Source organism: Garra rufa, chromosome 17 (assembly GCF_049309525.1).
Source record: "Garra rufa chromosome 17, GarRuf1.0, whole genome shotgun sequence".
Taxonomy (NCBI): domain Eukaryota; kingdom Metazoa; phylum Chordata; class Actinopteri; order Cypriniformes; family Cyprinidae; genus Garra; species Garra rufa.
In genome coordinates, this window is record NC_133377.1 from 18,323,094 (window position 1) to 18,344,600 (window position 21,507).

The 21,507-nt window shown below is 44.0% G+C and overlaps 1 protein-coding gene across 1 annotated transcript in view; it reads right to left on the reverse strand.

The window, feature by feature from the left end:
• Positions 1-21,507, reverse strand: part of LOC141289315 (retinoic acid receptor beta-like) — a 169,158-nt gene that overhangs the window by 17,874 nt on the left and 129,777 nt on the right. Inside the window, exons 5-6 of the mRNA XM_073821436.1 lie at positions 12,305-12,481; positions 680-884 (exon numbers count right to left, since the gene is read on the reverse strand). Coding sequence (XP_073677537.1) covers positions 680-884; positions 12,305-12,481 — 382 coding nt within the window. The remainder of the gene's footprint in view (positions 1-679; positions 885-12,304; positions 12,482-21,507) is intronic.

The following is a 21,507-nucleotide window of genomic DNA, read 5'->3' on the forward strand; positions in this document are numbered from 1 at the left end:
TGCCGCCGCAATGACAGCATGACTCATCCACAAACGCCGCCTGAGCGTGCTCAATACCCAGACACGTCAGACAGCGATCGTGACCATCACCTGGCGCCAGGTAACGACCGCATCCAGAAACGCACGGGTGAAACGGCATTGTGTTTCAAACGCCTCGTCTTTAAAAAGACGTTCACCCGTGATACTCTTTTAGAAACTGCTCTAGTGCTGAAGCACACAGGGGAGATGGCCGCAGCGACACAGAAGGCAGGTAGTGCAATCCTTGACTGCGCGCTCTTTCCACCCACAGGAGACCACCACCGCTGACGCGCCGTACCGCCAACACCGCAGTAAGAGTTCTTTGTAGAAATGGCTCGTTGCGTCTCTCTCGAAGAAGATCGGCTCCGATGCGAAATGCTGTCTATGCATTGCACCTGCTGTGTATTTATGCTCACGCTGTGATCAGCGACAGCTGGATGCAATCATGCATGCCAATGTGCATTGGCTCGTTTAGTTTACACACGAAGAGGATTGGTATCTCTAAAGCGATATCCCAATTCGTCGGTCTCCGACGTGACGTCGTAGAGACCGACTGAGAGGGAACTTTTACTGCTGTTTAGGAGAACAATCAGTGGTGAGACAAAATGTTTAAAAAACAGCACTTTATGACAAAAAAAGTGTGTGTGAAGGTGCCGCCCACCTCCGGAGATGAGGCAGATTGCGGACAGCAGTCCTGTCTCCGTGTCGTCCATCTCGATGGGCAGGAGCTGGTTGGCGAAGGTAAACACCAGGTCTGTTAGCGGGCCGAAGCCAGCGTTGTGCATCTGTGTGCGGTTCAGCGTGAGACCATCAGAGAACGTCATTGTGTCCTGGTCAGGGGTGTAACGTGTGCAGATACGCAGTATCTAGAGAGTAAGCATCAAATTACTGTAACAACGGACCAGTGACATCAGAGAGCCTATTAGAGATCAGCTTCACTTCTCTGTGAGACATAACTGACAAATAATTTGGAGGAAACTGAGCCAAGACGAGGCACTGAAAGCTGGAAGTGTATATATGGACATGAATATAGAGAAAAGTTTGTGATGAAAAGCAATGACCAGAAATAAAAATCACAAATGAGATCTATGGCTGGACAAAATGGAACAGAAATGCCTTTCTTAGGTTTTTTGTCTTGTTTCCAGCCAAAATGTCAATTATTGTCTTGTTTTCAGAAAAAAGAGTCAAAATTAAGAGAGTTTTTGCTTAGAACAAGCACAATAATCTGCCAATGGGGTAAGCAATTTTTTTTTTATTTCAAACAGAAAACAAGATTATTTTATTTTACCCCATTGGCAGATTATTTAGCTTGTTTCAAGCAAAAAAAAAAAAAAAAAAAAAAAAAAAATTTTGAGTAGCTTTTTCTGAAAACAAGACAATAATTTTTATTAGTCTAAAAAATCCTTCTTTATTTAAGATTTGTTTTTATATTTTGGCTGGAAATGACAACAAATCCAAGTAAGAAAAGCATTTTTTTGCAGTGTGGCATAATTTGTTGATTAGGGGTGGGAAAAAAAATCGATATTGCAATATATTGTTGTGCTCTCTGTCGCAATAAATAATCGATACACTAACGGCCAATATCGATATTTTATTACAACACAAAATGATTAATTTACCCGTCGTCAGTGTCACTGTCACTACCCAATATCTACCATTCTGTTTGCGGGGGGCGCTGTTCGAGTAAATAGGGGTAAAGTGGCGGAAGCAGCGGCCAGTGAAGAACACAAGTTATCTAACAACAACAGAGAAGAAGCGCAGAAAAAAGAGAAGTGAGAAGAATGGCGGAAAATAACGAAAAACAAGTCAAAGACGCACCCGCTAGTTGCCTGTTTCACACATACTCCGTCTGCAGTGCGTATGCGTTGAGTATTTTTTTCCGCACCCATGTTAACGGATTAGAGCGTTCACACTGCACGCGGTTGCTGTCCGGTGTTATGCCAAATTCTGACCCCCGCCAGATTACTACCCCCCTAGTATTGGTAGGTTTAGGGTTAGGTGTGGGGGAGGGGTTATGATTAGGGGTGGGGTTAGGATTAGGCAATCAGGTAGCGATTTCAACGAGAGGGGGTAATAATTTGGCAGGGGTCGAAAATGGGCACAACACCGGCAGTACGTCCCAGAAGCGGTGTGCAAGTGCATTCAAGTGCATTGAATAATACGTTGTTTATAATACGTTGAGTTTAAACGTGAATATATCTAGTATTGTATTAGTGTACTGTGATAAAAGAGTATCACAATGCTGAAAAAGCACGTTTGTATTTGAAATCAAAATAACGGATAAATGGTGTTTGTGGTAAACAGCCGCGGATCAGGAACGGACTGCAAACGTGTCCTGTGTGAAAGCAAAACAAGTCCGTGCTGCTTCTGCATCGCATACGTAATGCACACGGACTGCATACGCACTGCAGACGGAGTGTGTGTGAAACAGGCGTTAGTGTTCCTCAAGAGGAATATGCCTTGATGAGACCACTGTCCAGGTTAACATAAAGCACTTTACAGTAACTTACTACTGACATTTCAGTATCATGGTTTACACATGTTAGTTAATGTTCATGTTGTTTTTTAATGTTCAGGCACTTTTATCTGTCTAGCTGTACAGTGTTTACATTTAAGACCAGGAGGCAGTGAGTTATTATGCAAATGCATATTTCTTTGCACAATGTTGGAAATGTTGGCATTAATAAATGCATAAGATTTCCTTATTATGGGTATTTTTTTCTTTTTCAGTCACATATATCGTTGATGAAATTTCTTCCAATATATTGAATATCGTAGATATCGTGAATCGTGATATTATCATTATCGTGGGCCACATATCGCCACAGAATTGAATCGTGAGTTACCTGTATCGTCCCACCCCTATTGTTGATTATTTCTTCTAAGATGTCTAATGTATTTTCTGTGTTTTATTTATGTATAACTATCTTTCCACATCATTACCCTCACTAAAAAGAAGTATACTTCAAGTTTATTATATTAAGTATACAAAAGTAAAGTTATCTGGTGTCTGCTTGTAAACAAAAACATTTTATTCTAGCTTCATGCATTCTTTTTTATAAACACTTAAATGTGGGTAAGTTTCATAAAAATAAATAAATAAATAAATAAAATTTTAAATAAAAAGACTATTAATGATCATCAAAACATTGATCAACACCCCAAAGCTTGACAGTCATTATTACCTCTTCATGGGTCGACATTTTATTCCATAATGTTACACAGTTTTACATATCTATGGTTTTGATGCTGTTTTATGTCTGACGATTGTGTTAGATTACATGTGGAAGCATCTATTGTTTCGGTTTCTTCTTCACTTGTGTTTTGCAAGTTCTGTACAAAAGATGTGTAATAGCACCCCTATCATATAACAATGAAAACACAGATTCTCAGAGCACAAATAGCTCAAATAAGAATTTTTCCAAGTATAAGTCAAGTATACTTAAATGTAATTAAGTATATTTATGTCTGGAGGAGGTCAATGTACAGCCCAATTTCATTTACTTATATATTTTAAAAGATATAAAGTCATCTATTTTCAGTGATATTTACTAAAAATAAAGTGTCAAAAGCAGTGGGTGACTTTTTGATTTGCTTACTAAAAAATATGTTTAATATTTATGATGCATTATTTTGAACTCGCCTCAGCTGTGAAACAACATCTGAGCAATACAATTTACTTTTATGTTTGTATGTGTATAATAAAAGACAGCGTATATGGTGTGTAGGTATGTGTGTTTGTGTGTGTGTGTGTGTTTGTGTGTATGGTTCTACAGCGCAAACTGTGGCTTGCTGACAGTGATTGGCGGCACTGTCAAGAAGATAAAACAGAATAAAACATGACTGCTGCTGACAGCAGGCTGCTCTCTCTCTATACACTACACACACACATACACACTTACATACACACATAGAGAGGTGCGTTTGATCCTCCTCCTCAACACAAACTCTATATAGCATAACGGTGAGTTGCTATCACAGGACACACACTCTGACCTTTGGAGCTAGAAATGCTGTGTGTTTGAGAAAGACAGACAGACAGACAGACAAAATATAAGGCTTTACTGTCTTTGAGGGGGTCATACCATATAAGTTTTCGCTGATGTTCACCTATAATGTCAGTCAGGGTTTTATGCACCAAAAACAGTAATCATTTAGTTATTCATGACAATTTCTACTTTCTTTTCACATACACTCTTAAAAATAAAGGTGCTTCACGATGCCATAGAAGAACCTTTTTGTTTAAATGGTTCCATAAAGAACCTTTAACATCTGCAGAACCTTTCTGTTTCACAAAAGGTTCTTTGTGGCAAAAGAAGGTTCTTCAGATGATAAAAAGGTAAGAAAGAGATGGTTCTTTAAAGGACCTTTGACTGAATGTTTCTTTGTGGAACCAAAAATGGCTCTTCTATAGCATCGCTGTGAATAACCATTTAAAGCACCTTTATTTTTAAGAGTGTACAGAGCTTCATTTATGAAACATTTATTTATTTATACAGATATTTGTTTGGAGTGTTTAAGGGGTTTTTGTATTACAAGTTTCCTAAAATGTTAGGTTTAAATATGCAAATGAGACATTATTTAATGAAATATGCATTAATTTGCATACAATTCTAGTACAAAAATCTCTTTTAATTTTTTTGACACATTAGAGTCAAAAGTTTTTACAGAAGGAATTTTGGGTATCTTATTTTGTCACAACATAATTTAGAAAATACTAGCCCAACTAATGCAAACATTGACCACTATAATGGTTGCTTAAAAATTTTGGTTTTCTCCTTTGGTGATTCTGCTTATTAACATCAGGTGTCTTCTATAATGATGTTTCTATAAAAACATTTTCTAGAGCTGTGAACGAGGCTATTGACTGAGCAAACATATATTCATTGGTAGAACGAGGAATTTAAAGTGCTGTTCATCAACAGAACTAAATAATATTAGTAAGGACAACAACATTATTGTAATTGGGATAATTACATTGCAAATCATTGGGAAAACATAAAAATCTGAATGCAATGTGTTGCCTTGAATTTTTCAATATTAGCAATGATTTTTTTCAGTGTAGAACAGGCAGAAAATGATTTTTTTTTTTGTGGGAATAAAATTATATATAAACCAATCCCTCAGTAAAAACCTTCAGGATATAGACAAGAATAAAAATGTAAAGTTTGGTGTGTGTAAGTGCTACTGAAGTGGAGATTTATGGCTCAGTGTAGGAGAAAAAAATTAAAAATTAAAATAAAAATTATTGTGTTGTTTTCAGTAAAAACAAGCCAAAATTAAGTGATTTTTTGCTTAGAGCAAGCAAAATAATCTGCCAGTGGGGTATGAAAAAAAATCTTATTTCAAACAGAAAACAAGATTACTTTTCTTACCCCATTGGCAGATTATTTTACTTATTTCAAGCAAAAACACTTAATTTTGACTTGTTTTTTCTGAAAACAAGACAATAATTTTTAATTTTCTAGAAAATCCTTCCTGATTTTTAGATCAGTTTGGCTGGAAACAAGACAAAAAAATCTAAGTAAGAAAAACATTTTTTGCAGTGCATGTATTGTAATTGAAATCTATTGACACAAATAGATAGTGCTCTAAAATAAACACTTAACAGTGTCTTTTGGATGTTTTCTTTCCACTAGTCTGAAAAAACACTTCATGAAAAACCAAAAAGCCCAAAGTCTCAAACTTGACAGGTGCATGAAAAAACAGTGTTTTTGCCTGCAGTAACTACTTATCAAATAAATAAATAAAAAGGGACATGAAATATTTAGTTGGAATGAGTTACACTATGTAGTTGTATATGAGATATAATGTATTGTGTGAGATAAATGAATATATGAATATCAGAGACAAGAATTGTAAAACCACTGTGTATGTGAGCAGTATGTTTTCATTTTTTTGTCAAACTCGTATTTCAAAGAATCAAGAAAATCATGTTTTCCATGACACATGTGGAGACTAATTGTGTGGGTTAGATGAAGGTCTTTCACTTTGCTGCAGGTCTATCAATTCTCTCTTTCTCTCTCTTGTTGTCTCTATCATCTCCTCCTCGCAGAGTGTCTACCGCTCTCTTTCTGTCTCATTACTGCAGTAAAGACAAGTCGGCTCTCACACAAACAACAGACAAAGAAATGTCTGAAACTGTAAAGTACAGTGTAACCACGGCAGTTTACTGGAGAAAATAAGAGCTTCAACTGCAAAAAACGCTTTTCCTACTTAGATTTTTTTGTCTTGTTTTCAGCCAAAATATCAAAAAATTCTTAAATCAAGAAGGATTTTCTATACGAGTAAAAATGATTGTAAAATAAGCAAAAATTAAGTGAGTTTTTGCTTAGAACAAGCAAACTAATCTGCCAATGGGGTACGTAAAAAAATCTTATTTCAAACAGAAAACAAGATTCCCCTTCAGTCGTTTCACTACGACGTTACATATGGGAACTCGCCTGAGAGACCAATCATCTCTGAGCCTTATTCAAAAGGCCAATGAACATTGGCGAGTGGTATTTGCATGCCAAGCCACTCCGCCGTACATATGGCATATATAAGATGCAGTATAAGATGGCAGCACGCATCCACTCATTCAGATTTTCGCAGATTAGATTTTCGCTTCGGAGCCTTCATGCTCCAGCCCGTACAACCAAAAAAAAATCCTGCGAGAGTTATACTCTCTCTGCTGGCGTGCTGCTTAAACTAAAAGAGTGTTTGGCAGCCGCCAGCAGGATCCTGTGGGCTGCCATTTTCATGGCATCAAAAAGCCATTGCAACACCAGCGAGCCGCCCCATTCGAGTGCAAAATTGAGTGTAAACACATCCTGCCCCACCGCGAAGCTACTATCCCCCTCCGGGGCCTCAACCTCCGGCTGCTTGTCGCTGAGGGCGCCCTCCCGCGGCCCCCAAGAAACCAGCTACGTCCCCTGCCGAGGCCCACGATGCCAGATTAGCAGCTCAACATCGAGCTGGCCACGGGTGAGCAGCGCTGCCCGCCTCTCAGGGACCGGCCAGAAACACCCGCAAAAGAACTGTGAAGCGTCCCTGACGTGGGCAACCCAGTGGTGGAGGAGACTGCTTTTCGGGTGACGACAACATCTACATCCCGGGAGCTGCTGTGTACTCAAAAACTACCCACAACCTCACAGAAAGAGCCAATTTCCTCACCTCTGGGGCGACGGAGCCAGGGAAGGGAAGGTAAGCGCTGCCCAGTGCAGTCTGACTTTTCTCCAGGACGTTCATCCTTCTGGGATCAGTCCCCTTCCCCTTCCCTTTCATTGTGCCCAAAAAGAGCGGTGGGTTAAGACCCATTCTGGATCTTCGAGCCCTGAATCGGTCCCTTCTCAGGCTGCCGTTCAAGATGCTCACAACGAAGCGCATGCTAACATGCATCCGTCACCAGGATTGGTTTGCAGCCATCGACCTGAAGGATGCGTACTTTTACATCTCGATTCTACCTCAACACAGACCCTTCCTACGGTTTGCTTTCGAGGGTTGAGCGGATCAGTACAAAGTGCTTCCATTTGGCCTGTCCCTCTCTCCCCGTGTCTTCACCAAGGTCATGGAGGCTGCCCTCTCCCCCCTTTGGTGGAAGGGCATTCACATTCTCAACTACCTCGACGACTGGCTACTCATAGCTCACTCGCGAGATTTGTTGTGCGAACACAGGGACCTGGTGCTCCAGCACCTCAGCCATCTCGGCCTTCAGGTCAACCGAGAAAAGAGCAAACTCTCCCCAGTGCAGAGGATCTCTTTTCTTGGCGTGCAGCTGGACTCGGTCAACATGACAGCCCGCCTCACCAACGAGCGCGCGCAGTCAGTGCTGAAGTGTCTGGAGTTATTCAGACACAAGACAGCGGCCCCTCTCAAAACATTTCAGAGGCTCCTGGGGCATATGGCAGCTGCAGCCGCGGTGACGCCGCTGGGTTTGCTTCATATGAGACCGCTTCAGGTTACACGATCGAGTCCCAAGATGGGCATGGCACCGTGGCACACTCCGGATTGGCGTTTCCCCGCAGTGTCGCCACCTGTTCAGCCCGTGGTCAGACCCAGCCTGTCTTCAGGCCAGAGTCCCTCTGGGGCAGGTCTCCAGGCATCTTGTGGTTTACACAGATGCCTCCTCCACGGGTTGGGGTGCTGTATGCAACGGGCAAGCAGCCTTGGGCTCCTGGTCGGGACCTTGACTGCAATGGCACATCAATTGCCTAGAGTTGTTGGCTGTGCTTCTCGCACTCCGTCGCTTCCGATCGATGCTGTGCCACAAGCACGTGCTTGTTCGCACCGACAGCACTGCAACCGTAGCCTATATCAACCACCAAGGTGGTCTCCGCTCCCGTCGCATGTCACAACTCGCCCGCCATCTGCTCCTGTGGAGTCAGACGTAGCTGAAATCGCTATGCACCGTTCACATTCCAGGAGAACTCAACCGTGCAGCCGATCAGCTCTCACGGCAGTCCACCCATCCTGGAGAATGGCGACTCCACCCCCAGGTAGTCCAGCTGATTTGGAGCCATTTCGGCGAGGCCCAGATAGATCTGTTTGCCTCCCCCGAATTCTCCCATTGCCAGCTGTTCTATTCCCTCAGCCATGCCCCTTAGGTGTTCGTGCCCACTCCACATGGAGTGTTGCCTCATCCTATGCGTTGGCTCATGGCGCCTCACTAACAGATATCTGCAGAGCTGCGGGCTGGGCGACACCTAATACCTTCGCTAGGTTCTACAACCTTCACGTAGAGGCCGTGTCCTCCCGTGTCTTAACATAGACATCAGGTGAGCAGGAGAACGGCTGGTGTCGGCTTGCTGCGCCACTCCTACGGGATCCATGCGCTATATCCCTCAGTTGTTCCCTCCGGTGAACCTTGGGTCCTCCTTGCCCCGCAGTCAGGCCTAGATGTGGAGTAGTCCCTGACTGTGCTCCTGCTGGGTCTCCTTCGCCCCGCAGGTTGTGGCAACATGTCTCAGTATTTTTCCACGGTCAGCCAGAAGGCCGCTGTTTCCCTCGTATATCCCTAAGATTATGGATATATTGAATTCAGTAACAACTGGCATCCCTGTGGGGCCCCCTCTATCGGCCCTCAGGGCGTTGGGAAGGTTGCGTTCATATCCGTCTGCTGACATGTCCGCCTGTCAGCACGTGGGTCTGTGCGTAACGTGGCGTCAGGGTCGTGGCCTATTCCATGGGTCTGTTCCCATATGTAACGTCGTAGTGAAACGACTGAAGGGGAATGTCTAGATTACGTAGGTAACCCTCTTTCCCTGAAGGAGGGAACGGAGACGTTACATCCCCAGCCACGACCTTACGTCGCGCTGACGCTGGGCTGCGGCTCAGCTCCTCAGCGAAAACCTGAATGAGTGGTTGCGTGCCGCCATCTTATATACCCGTATGTACGGGGGAGAGCCTTGGCATGCAAATACCACTCGCCAATGTTCATTGGCCTTTTGAATAAGGCTCAGAGATGATTGGTCTCTCAGGCGATGATTGGTCTCTACAGTTCCCATATGTAACGTATCCGTTCCCTCCTTCAGGGAAGGAGGGTTACCTACGTAACCTAGACGTTATTTTTCTTACCCCATTGGCAGATTATTTAGCTTGTTTCAAGCATTTTCTTGCAGCAAAAATGCACTTAATTTTGACTAGTTTTTTTCTGAAATGTTTACTCATCTGGAAAATCCTTCTTGATTTAAGAGTTTTTAGATATTTTGGCTGAAAACAAGACAAAAATCTTAAATAAGAAAAGCATTTTCTTGCAGTGCTGAAACACTGCATCAATAAACCTATGAGAAACAAATGATCTGACAACAAATGCTCAAACTGTACCATTCATTAATGAATGAACCTAATTTAAAACAATTTGGTCATTAAACAGACTGACATCTTTAATTCATTTAAACTAAACTTAAAACACAACCAGTGACACCAAACTCTTCAGAAGAACTGCTCATCCTGTAAATTGTTGAAAAGATCAATCAACTTTTGCCCACTGCAACCCACTTTTTTTCAATGGCAGTCATGCATTGCCCACATGACCATTAATAGTTTGCTCATGCAGATAAACCTGCACTTAATATAGAATAGTATAAATTAGGAGTGTCTGAAGAGGCTACATGCTCTCAAAAATAAAGGTGCATTTTTAACATCATTTTGAGTCAGACGTGGCACAGAAGCAGGCACATACAGTACAGCAATGCTATTTAAATAGAGTCTAGACAAAAAGGTCTATGAATGGACAGGTAATGAATGACACCAGCCTCTTATAACTGAGATATTAACATGATTTGACAATAGAGGTCACTGTTCTCCCAGACATTGAATATGTACAGTTCTAATTAGTAAATTACTACTGATGACCGAAAAGGTCTAGTAGTTGAGAAACCCTGCATTAGATGTAGATGTACAGTTTGGCACCTTTTCAAACAATAGTATATACAGTCGTACAAACATATGCATTTACACAATGTAAATACAGTTTATCAGTAATTTAAACAACATTAAATATTTAAACTAGTGAGTGGCAGCTTAAAATAAGCTAGATCTGCAACTTTAAATCCTGTTACCCATTCTTCTTCTTTTTGCTTTTTATTGAATTTTAGTTATTTATCTAATTGTGTTATAATATATTTAATAAATGAGTATTTAAAAGATTAGCTCACTTCCAGAACAAAAATGTACAAATAATGTACTCCCCTGTCATCTAAGATGTTCATGAAATTATGTTTTTTGAGGAAAACATTTTAGAATTTCTCTCCATATAATGGACTTCTATGGTGCCCCCAAATCTGAACGTCCAAATTACTGTAACTCAGTCCAACATAAATATCTCATGTCCCTTTTTATTTATTTATTTGATAAGTAGCCATGTAATAATTGTTGTAAAAATTAAAGGAAATTAAACACACCAAACATCAGTATAAATTGTTTTATAAATAAAGCCCTGTATGTGGAAAGAGGGTAGAAATTGTCATGAATAACAAAATGATACTGTTTTTGGTGCATAAAACCCTGACTGACATTATAGGTAAACATCAGCAAAAACTTATATGGTATGAACCCTTTAAAGACAGTAAAGTCTTATACTTTGTCTGTCTGTCTAATGTATTCACCCCCCGGTATCTAAGATGTTCATGTCTTTCTTTCTTCAGTCGTAAAGAAATTATGTTTTTTGAGGAAAACATTTCAGGATTTCTCTCCATATAGTGGACTTCTATGGTGCCCCCGAGTTTGAACTTCCAAAATGCAGCTTCAAAGGGCTCTAAATGATCACAGCCAAAGAAGAAGGGTCTTATCTAGTGAAATTATCGCCCTACGTCGCTGCAGAAGTACCAACCCAGAGTTTACAAATTGAACATACAAAGAAGATTTGCACCATTTACAAAAGAAGTTAAAACAGGACGATTTTGAAGTTGGAGGAGAAAATGAGATGGGAGTTTTCAGACGTACTCTAACTGTCATGACAGGGGAGGTTAAAAAAAGGTTTAAGGTTAAAAAGTATATAAATTCTATTTTTTTTTTAATAACATTGTTTCACTAGATAAGATCCTTCTTCCTCAGCTGGGATTGTTTAGAGCCCTTTGAAGCTGCTTTTAAACTACATTTTGGAAGTTCAAACTCGGGGGCACCATAGAAGTCCATTATATGGAGAGAAATCCTGAAATGTTTTCCTCAAGAAACATAATTTCTTTACGACTGAAGAAAGAAAGACATGAACATTTTGGATGACAAGGGGGTGAGTACATTATCTGTACTTTTTTGTTCTGAACCCCTTGCCATTCCTGTCAAACTTAACTCAATGCAAACGCAAAGGGGTTAATGTTTTGTATATGTGTGTTTTAATGTATTGCCATACAATAACTGAAATCACACAATCAAAATATTCTTGTAACTGTTGAAAAATAGCACACTGCTTTTCTTACTTAGATTTTTTGTCTTGTTTCCAGCAAAAATATCTAAGGAGATATAAGAAGGATTTTCCAGCCAAAATTAAGAGTTTTTGCTTAGAACAAGCAAAATAATCTGCCAATGGGTAAGAAAAAAAATCTTATTTTAAACAGAAAACAAGATTATTTTTCTTACCCCATTGGCAGATTATTTAGCTTGTTTCAGGCAAAAAAACACTTAATTTTGGCTTGTTTTTTTTTCTGAAAACTAGACAATAATTTTTACTCGTCTAGAAAATCCTTTTTGTTTTAAGAATTTTTAGATATTTTGGCTGAAAACAAGACAAAAATCTAAGTAAGAAAAGCATTTTTTTGCAGTGCAAACAGTGAAACAGCTTGTCAAGCGCACACACACAGGCACATACCAATATGTCGAGGCAGGCAGCTTTGAGAAGTGTGATCTGATCGGCGATAGTGAGTCCAGTGAAACCAGGAACTCGTTTGGCAAACTCCACGATTTTAATAATGCACTTAGTGGCCAGTTCACTGAACTTATCCCAGAGACCCAGATCCAAACGCACACGGTGATCCGCACTGGAGTTCTGCAGACACAGAAAGAGAGTTTAAACAAAAGCTTTGCTAAACATGCATTACTTCAAAACATACATGTTCACAGGTTGTAATTTTCAGTGTCATCTTTGGTTGAGACATGGCACACACCTAAAATACTGTAACACATGAGTGAAGCATGACTCTGTGGAGCATCTGTTTCAGATCAGCAGTCTTGCTACTCCAGACCGCCCATGTTCACACAGCAGTAACAGCAACAGAAAGACAGACAGAGGCATAATGTTCTGATATTCTATACGAACACTTGGACACATTACTTGCATTGTTATTATTAATTTGAATTGTTACAGTAGGGAAAATTTCATTGAATAACAGTAATGAGCATTGCACTGCAAAAAATGCTTTTCTTACTTAGGTTTTTTGTCTTGTTTCCAGCCAAAATATCTAAAAATTCTTAAATCAAGACAAGTAAAAATTAGCGTTTTGTTTTCAGAAAAAACGAGTCAAAATTAAGTGTGTTTTTGCTTGAAACAAGCAAAATAATCTGCCAATGGGGTAAGAAATCGTCTCGGGTTACGTATGTAACCTTAGTTCCCTGAGGGAACGAGACGCCACGTCAGAAACGCTATGGGGAACGCCATTGGCGGGCAGCATTCTGAGTCATTGTCTAACAACCAATTGTACGACGGGAGTGACGTCACAGGCGCAGTGACGTCAGCGACCAGGAAGTATAAAGCACGTGCGTTTGAAGCCGGCGGCAGCTCTTTAGGAATGAAGCAAGCGCCGCAGGGTGCGGGAATTATGGTCCGTGACGCAGCGTCTCGTTCCCTCAGGGAACTAAGGTTACATATGTAACCCGAGACGTTCCCTTCCGGGAACTTGAGCCGCGTCAGAAACGCTATGGGGAACGAGATGTCAACGCCCCCATAATTTCCAAGCCCTGCGCAGTGTCTGCTAGAACCAGGGTGGAAGAAAGTTGTGTCTGGTGGACCTTGCCAGAGCACGGGAAGAGCCATTGTCTAGTATTCCACGGACAAGAGGGCAGTATGAACCTCGGCCCTCGGGCACACGAGGAAGGTAGTAGACCCCTGTCTGGTCGCCAGCCAGAGCAAGAGGTCTGGGAGTAGCCAGAACAAGAGGGACCGAAATAACCATTGTCTAGTGTTCCACGGACAAGAGGGTGTATATGATCCTCGGCCCTCAGGCACGCGAGGACAGGGCACTCGACCTCCTAGAGTGCTCCTCGGCCCTCAGGCTCACGAGGAGAAGGTAGTCCTTTGTCTGGGGTACCGCCAGAACAAGAGGGACTCAAGGACTTGGCCTGGTAAACCTGCCAGGACACGAGGGGAATAAGCCATTGTCTAGCATTCCGCGGACAAGAGGGCAATATGATCCTCGGCCTTCGGGCACACGAGGAAAAAGTGATACACCTCTGCCTGGTAGCCAGCCAGCGCAGGAGGGACTCCTCGGCCCTTGGGCACACGAGGAGTCTTAGTCCTTTGTCTGGGAAGGCCAGAACAAGAGGGACTGAATAAACTCGGCCTGGGAATCCTGCCAGGACATGAGGGGAAAAAGCCATTGTCTAGTATTCCACGGACAAGAGGGCGATATGATCCTCGGCCCTCAGGCACACGAGGATAGTAGTGGACCTCTGCCTGGTCGCCAGCCAGCGCGAGAGGTACTCCTCGGCCCTCGGGCGCACGAGAAGTCTTAGTCCTTTGTCTGGGAAAAAGCCAGAACAAGAGGGACTGAATAAACTCGGCCTGGGAATCCTGCCAGGACGTGAGGGGAATAAGCCATTGTCTAGTATTCCACGGACAAGAGGGCGATATGATCCTCGGCCCTCGGGCACACGAGGATAATAGTGGACCTCTGCCTGGTTGCCAGCCAGCGCGAGAGGTACTCCTCGGCCCTCGGGCACACGAGGAGTCTTAGTCCTTTGTCTGGGAAAGGCCAGAACAAGAGGGACTGAATAAACTCAGCCTGGGAATCCTGCCAGGACACGAGAGGAATAAGCCATTGTGTAGTATTCCACGGACAAGAGGGCACTACGATCCTCGGCCCTCAGGCACACGAGGATGCAATTCTCTACCGCTGCTTGTCATGTTTGACCAATCGCAGGGGGAGAAATACTCCTCGGCCCTCAGGCACTCGAGGAGAGGATGGCAAAAGGGACTTCTCTGCGCCTAGAGAAGTCTCCTCCTGGCTAAGGAGGGGGCTGACTCTCTCAGACTCAGCCTTGCTAAGTCGAGAGGACGAAGGAGCCCGGAGTGGCTCGGAGGTCGAGTTCATAGAATCTGACAAACGTCAGGGGCGAGGACCAACCCGCAGCACTGCAGATGTCCTGGCTAGGGACACCTGCCACCAGAGCTTTTAGAGGCAAATAGCCTCAGGAGGAGTGAGTCTTGACTCCCCATGGAGATGGGAGACCAGAGGACTTGAAAGTAGTAGAAAATGGCATCTGTGATCCATCTACTGATAGCTCTGTTCATGCCACATGCTTTCTTTTTGTGGCCGTATGTGCCCAGTGCTCACACTGGACACATGCAGTTATACTTCCAATTGGTCGCGCTCCAAGAGTGGAGGGAATAGAGGCTTGAGACCCCTCGGGGTCTCAACCTGAGTGCACCGCCGAGGAAAACATACCGACAAGCCACCGAAAGGGGCGTGGTAGGCCAGTAAGCCGCCACGAACGCCTTCAGGGTGGAGTGAGCTGGTTTTGTGGACAAGTGAGTTTGCGGGGACTCTAGTACTGTACCAACGGGCAGTAACTTGGTCTAACCGGTGTTCGTGACACCGTGAAGCAAACAGGTTCCATTTAGGCCATAAGGTTTCCTCGTAGAGGGAGCTCTGGATTGGAGAAGGGTCTCAACAACCTTGGTTGAGAGACCAGATTCTATGAGTTGCGCCCCCCCAGGGGCCATACCCATAACTTCCACCTCTCCATGTGGGGGTGGCAGATCGCGCCCCCAGCCTGAGAGAGGAGGTCCAAGAACCATACTCGGACCGGCCAGTACGGGGCTAGAAGTAACAGCCGTGCCGATACCGGCATGCTCTTTCCAGAACTCCTGGGCGCAGAGCGATCGGGGGAAATGCGCACGGACGAAGCCTCGGCCACGTCTGTACTATGGCGTCCAGTCCGAGCGGAACTGGAGGCACTAAGGAGAACCAGAGGGAACATTGCGATATCTCTCGAGTCGCAAGAGGTCCAACTGAGTCTGGATAAGAATTCTCCATGCTTCATTACTTCCTGATGAAACCTTGATTTCCCGACCGTGGAGGAAAACGTATGACCAAGGGGACTCTACCCACTAACAAACCATCAGGGTGGAGGTGAGACTGCAGAGACTCCAGTATTGTAACACTCGGGCAGTGAACTGGGTCAAACTAGTGCTGGTTACACCATGCAGCAGACCACTTCCTCTAAGGGTCATAGGGTTTCCTCATAGGGGGAGCTCTGGAGTGAAGGATGGTCTCAGCAACCTTGGTTGAGAGACTGGTCACACTTATTCCAGAACTCCCGGGAGCAGAGCGATTGGGGAAAGGGCGTACAGACGAGGCCTCGGCCACGTCTGTACCATAGCGTCAAGTCCCGCAGGAGCTGGAGGCACTAGAGAGTACCAGAGGGGACATTGCGATGTCTCTTGGGTCGCAAAGAGGTCCACTTGAACCTGGCCAAACACTCTCCAAATCTGCTTCAGCACTTCTGGGTGAAGCATCCATTCCCCGGGCCTCGGCCCCTGCCTTGACAGGACGTCCGCTCCCACGTCCAGAGATATTGGACTGCTCTCAGGGAGAGAGGTTTTCCTTGAGACCACAGGAGAATCCGGTACGCTAGCTTGTATAAGGGGCGTGAGAGGATACCTCCTTGACGATTTATATAATAAACCACCGCAGTGCTGTCTCCAGCACGTGACGGTTTCTCAGGTCTGGAAGGAAACTCTTCAGGGCTTGGAATACGGCCAGCATCTCTAGGCAGTTTATGTGCCAGGAGAGATGGTGATCGCTCCATAGACCTTGGGCTGAGCGGCCACTCATGACCGCTCCCCATCCGGTAAGGGATGCATCTGTCGCTAGCGTGACGCAGCAACAAGGAGCTCCCAGAACCGGACCCTGAGAGAGGAACCAGGGTTTTCTCCACATGGCCAAGGCACGTAGGCAGCGCCGCATGACCTTGATCTTGCGGAATGGGTTTCCCCTCGGGGAGAACCCCCTGGTTTTGAGCTCATGTACAGCAGACCAAAAGGTATCACGTTGGATGCTGCTGCCATAAGACCTAACAGTACTTGGAACTGTTTGACAGTGAGTGACAGGCCTAGCTTGACCGCATTTACTGCAGTAAGGATCGACTCGATCCGAGCAGGTGACATTCGTGCCTGCATCGTGGTCGAATCTCAGATTACACCTAGATAAGTGGTCTTCTGTAGTGGAGAGAGCACACTCTTCTTGGTGTTGAATCTCAACCCCAATTCTTTCATGAGAGCAAGAACAACACCTCGATGTTGAACCGCTAACTGTACCGAGCTGGCCAGGATCAGCCAGTCGAGTATGCGGATGCCCTGGAGTCGCAGAGGAGCCAGAGCAGCATCCACACACTTTGTAAAAGTTCGGGGTGAGAGGGCTAGGCCGAAAGGAAGCACTCTGTATTGGTGAGCTTTGCCCCTGAAAGCGAACCTGAGAAACTTCCTGTGTTGTGGAAGGATGGAGACATGAAAATATGCGTCTTTTAGATCTATCGTGACAAACCAGTCCTCGGACTTGATCTGAGACACGACCTGTTTGACAGTCAGCATTTTGAACTTCAGTTTTTTGACTGAGCGGTTCAACTGCCTGAGATCTAAAATGGGCCGAAGCCCTCCATCCTTCTTGGGAACAATGAAGTACTGGCTGTAGAACCCGGACTCTCTGTACTGTGGAGGGACCACCTCGATGGCCTCCTTCCTCAGGAGAGTTTCTACTTCCTGTTCCATTACCAGACCCTGCTCGGGGTTCACCAGAGTTGGAAATACCCCGCTGAAAGGTGGCGGCTTGGCGCCGAATTGAATGCAATAACCTTTCTCTACAGTGCGCAGGACCCACATAGAAATATTTGGCAGTAGTTTCCACGCTGCCAGAAATTCTATTAAGGGAACCAGCCTCTCGAGGCTGGCTTCTGGATTTATTTGAGGAACTGATTCGGTGACCTGTAGCAGCGAACTGGCAGGATGCACCTGAATTAGTTGCTCTTAAGACCCCCGTGGGGGTTGCAAACTTTCTAGGTCCGCTACGATTCCGGGCGGAACAACTAGAAATTGACATTCGCGGGAGATTGCCACACCCTGTAACACTGGCAGGGTTAGCTGACAGATCTCCTGAGGGCCCCGAGGAGGTGTGGTCACCATGTTTTTATAGCTGTGGTGCACCGCAAACCTCCCCGAGAGGGGCTGCCCTCATCGGCCCTGTGGTACAAGAGTCAGGGCCGTTTAGCCGAGGACCTCTTAGACTAAAGCACGACCCTTGGATCGGGCTTAGTCTTTGAAGCCCCCGGTCAGGAGTGTTGCTAATCCCGCCCTCTAGGTCTCACCGGAGGGAAACGGGCTGCAATGCTCCTATTATGAGCCTCTTATGTGAGGAGCTGGTACACGGCTGGGGTTTCATGCTCCCGTCCAGCAACCCCGACATGTGTACATTTTGCCCATCAAGCCTGATTAGTTATTTAGGCGGCCTGGAGAGCAAAGACGGAGCTTTCAAAGATGATGCCAGGCTGGGCGACAGATAGCTGGCTAGCGTCTGTTCAACCCGCGGCATCATCTTTTCTTTCTAGTTTTTCCCATGATCTAGACAGTTCAATGTGCAGATCGGGGAAGAACAGAAAGCTCCGTTTTGAAAGTGCTGACTTAGTCCGCAGAAAACATAAAGTTTGCTTTTCTGCGGCTCATTTTTTTATTTTATTAGTCAGCACGTCCAACAGCTCATCATACTGAGGCGATCGGGGGGGGGGGGCGGTTGAATACTCTCGACAACGTTCTCCACATCAACCTCCTCGAAGGAAGATAGGGGAAGCGTTGAAAACTCTTCCTGGAAGGAAGTAACCGCATTGCGGGCTTCCTTATCCAGTAGGAGGTTTACCGATCCACCAGGTAAGAAAGGAGATAGGGGATCACCCGTCTCCATTCCCTCTAGTAGATCGAGCTGTGATCCCCACGAGTGCAGCTACCGCTCCGCCTTGGCGGAAGCGGGGCCAGACCCGTGAGGAACGCTAGCGAAGGCTCCCTCCTCGAAGAGAGCCTTCCAGGAATGGAGCACCCGCAGTGGAAGACGCTCACACTGTGCACAGTCAGCCTTTTCGAGGGCTGACTGTGCGTGCTCTGCACCCAAGCAGACCACACATAGACTGTGTGTATCCCCACCAACAATGAAGCGTTGGCAGGGAGGAACACACTGTCTATGTGGCTGCTGTACCGCCTTAGTTTCTTTAACTTTCTTTCCCCCTTTGGTTGACATATTGCTCAAAATAAAGGTGTGCAAACTGGCACAAAAAACAGCAATATGTAAAGACAGACAGACACAGAGCGCTCTCGCTGAATGAAAAAAGCTGCCGCCGGCTTCAAACGCACGTGCTTTATACTTCCTGGTCACTGACGTCACCGCGCCTGTGACGTCACTCCCATCGTAGGATTGGTTGTTAGACAATGACTCAGAATGCTGCCCGCCAATGGCGTTCCCCATAGGGTTTCTGACGCGGCTCGAGTTCCCGAATGCTCTAAGCATTCTAAGTGTGACTTTTTGCAATTTGGTACAAAATAAAAGCATTTAAAAGCAAACTTCCAGATTAAACATTAAAGCACACTAGTGTGATAAACAGTGCAAATTTTCATATATTTTTTAGCTCATATTTTGAAAATTATTCATAAAAATGCTTTTTTCACTCAAAAAATTAGGTGCCTACTTTTAGATAAATGAGGCTTACAGTTAATCAGATGCAAATAGAAACACAAAACCTAAAAGTCCTAAATAAAAGAAAACAAGTTGACAAAAAGAATGAATCCAATATTAGGTGATAATATAGCATAATGAGAGATTTATAAGCAATTGTTTGGAGTCCGGTCGTTTTGATCCGGGAACACCACAAGTGTGACTTTTTGCAATTTTGTACAAAATAAAAGCATTTAAAAGCAAATTTCCTGATTAAACAATAAAGCTCACTAGTGTGAGAAACGGTGCAATGTTTTAGAATTTTTTGTTTAATGTTGTGAAAACTATTCATAAAAAAATATTTTTTCACTCAAAAAACAAGCTACCTACTCTCAGATAAATGAGGCCTACGATTAATCAGATTCAAATAGAAACACAAAACCATTCCTAAATGAAAGAAAACATGTTGACAATAAGATTGAATCCAATATTAGGTGATAATATAGCATGATAAGAGATTTATAAGCAATTGTTTGGAGTCTGGTCATTTCTGACCCCTGAACACCACAAGTGTGACTTTTTGCAATTTTGTACAAAATAAAAGTATGTAGAAGCAAACTTCCTGATTAAACATTCATTTTTGACCGAAAATACCACAAGTGTGACAGGAATCCAAACACAACCAGAGGGTTAAAAGCAGTGCTGTCTCTTTAAAACCGGTCACACATTACGCAAATCTGACATATATCCGATTTTTTCTCAACGGGTCATTGAGGACTTTATTACTCACTTAAGACTATGTTTACGAGGTAACTCAACAAAACCGCAAATCTTGACATAACTGTGTGTTTTTGGTCTGAAGCTTATGTGTACAAGCTGTCAAGCTAAACTCCATTTGATATTCATCTTCGTCTAGTGTTTGTGTTTTTTTTGTGAGATTCAAACTAAAATGCAATCAAAAATGGTGACCATATGCCATATTAAATTGCACATAAACTAGCATTCTAAATACATTTGCTGTTTAAAAGTATCGCGTTCTGTCAAATCTGAGATATCCCAAAAAGAAATACTCAGGTTCATTCACGCTGGCCTCAGGTTCGATTCAGTCACCAGCCTTATTCATCAAAGAGAATAGTTTCCTGCACTCCGCTCTATGGAGCGAGAACCGAAACCCGCAGGCTGTGAGATGCTCTTGCGTGGACTGTGGGCAGGCAATCTATTGTCTCAGGCTCAGATCAGTAAATATGATCTCTACTTTAGAGAGAAGCATATCACAGCTGGCACTAAATCACTCTAAGAGAGTGGCGGCACATTTCGCTGAGAGACCTCACCGATGATTGGCAAACTAACCGCAGAAAGACAAGCGGCCAGACTATGATATTAAACCTACTTGTCTTCTTCCTCCCCGGGGCAAAGACGATGCTGTTTGATTTCCCTTCCAATCTCAGTCAATTACCACACGGTCATAATTCAATAGAGCCAAACAAGGAAGTGGCCAGGGTATTCTAATTTCATTTAGCAACATTTATCCTAACAAATTAGACAACTTGAGACATTAGAAAATAAGCCGGCGATGTTAGAACGAAGGCAGCGGCCATCCATCACACAAACAGTATCACGGCGGCTCACAATGATGTAAAAGAGCACATGCTGCCTATGCAGCTAATATTCAGTCATCTCAAAACCACCTCCTTGAACTGAAGGCCACATATCAGTACTGTTTTATTTTATCTTTAAAGCTGCCAGGGTCATTTCTCATAACCATCAGTGTCAATAAAGCATTATTCATTGTAGGACGGAAGGGCAGCTATCTCTCTCACCCGCCTGTGAACTCCTCAATCACTGAAGGACGAGATTTGAATATTTTACGCCATAATTGGAGCTTTAACCTAATCTAAGAGAGTGCGGCTCCTTTTCTGTTGCTTAATAAAAGCATGTCGGGAACCAATCGTGTGTAATAATGAGGAACTTCTCTCAGGCTGAGAGCGAGGATAATTAGCCCTGATCCAGATTAAAGCCGTGTGTAAACACTCCTCGCTGCTGTTCAGGCAAACATCCGCTAAGCGCAGCATATTTGTGCTTTTTTTGGAGAAAGGAGACAAGAAAAGACATAAACATCTTCACTGCAAAAATGTTTTTCTTACTTAGATTTTTTGTCGTTTCC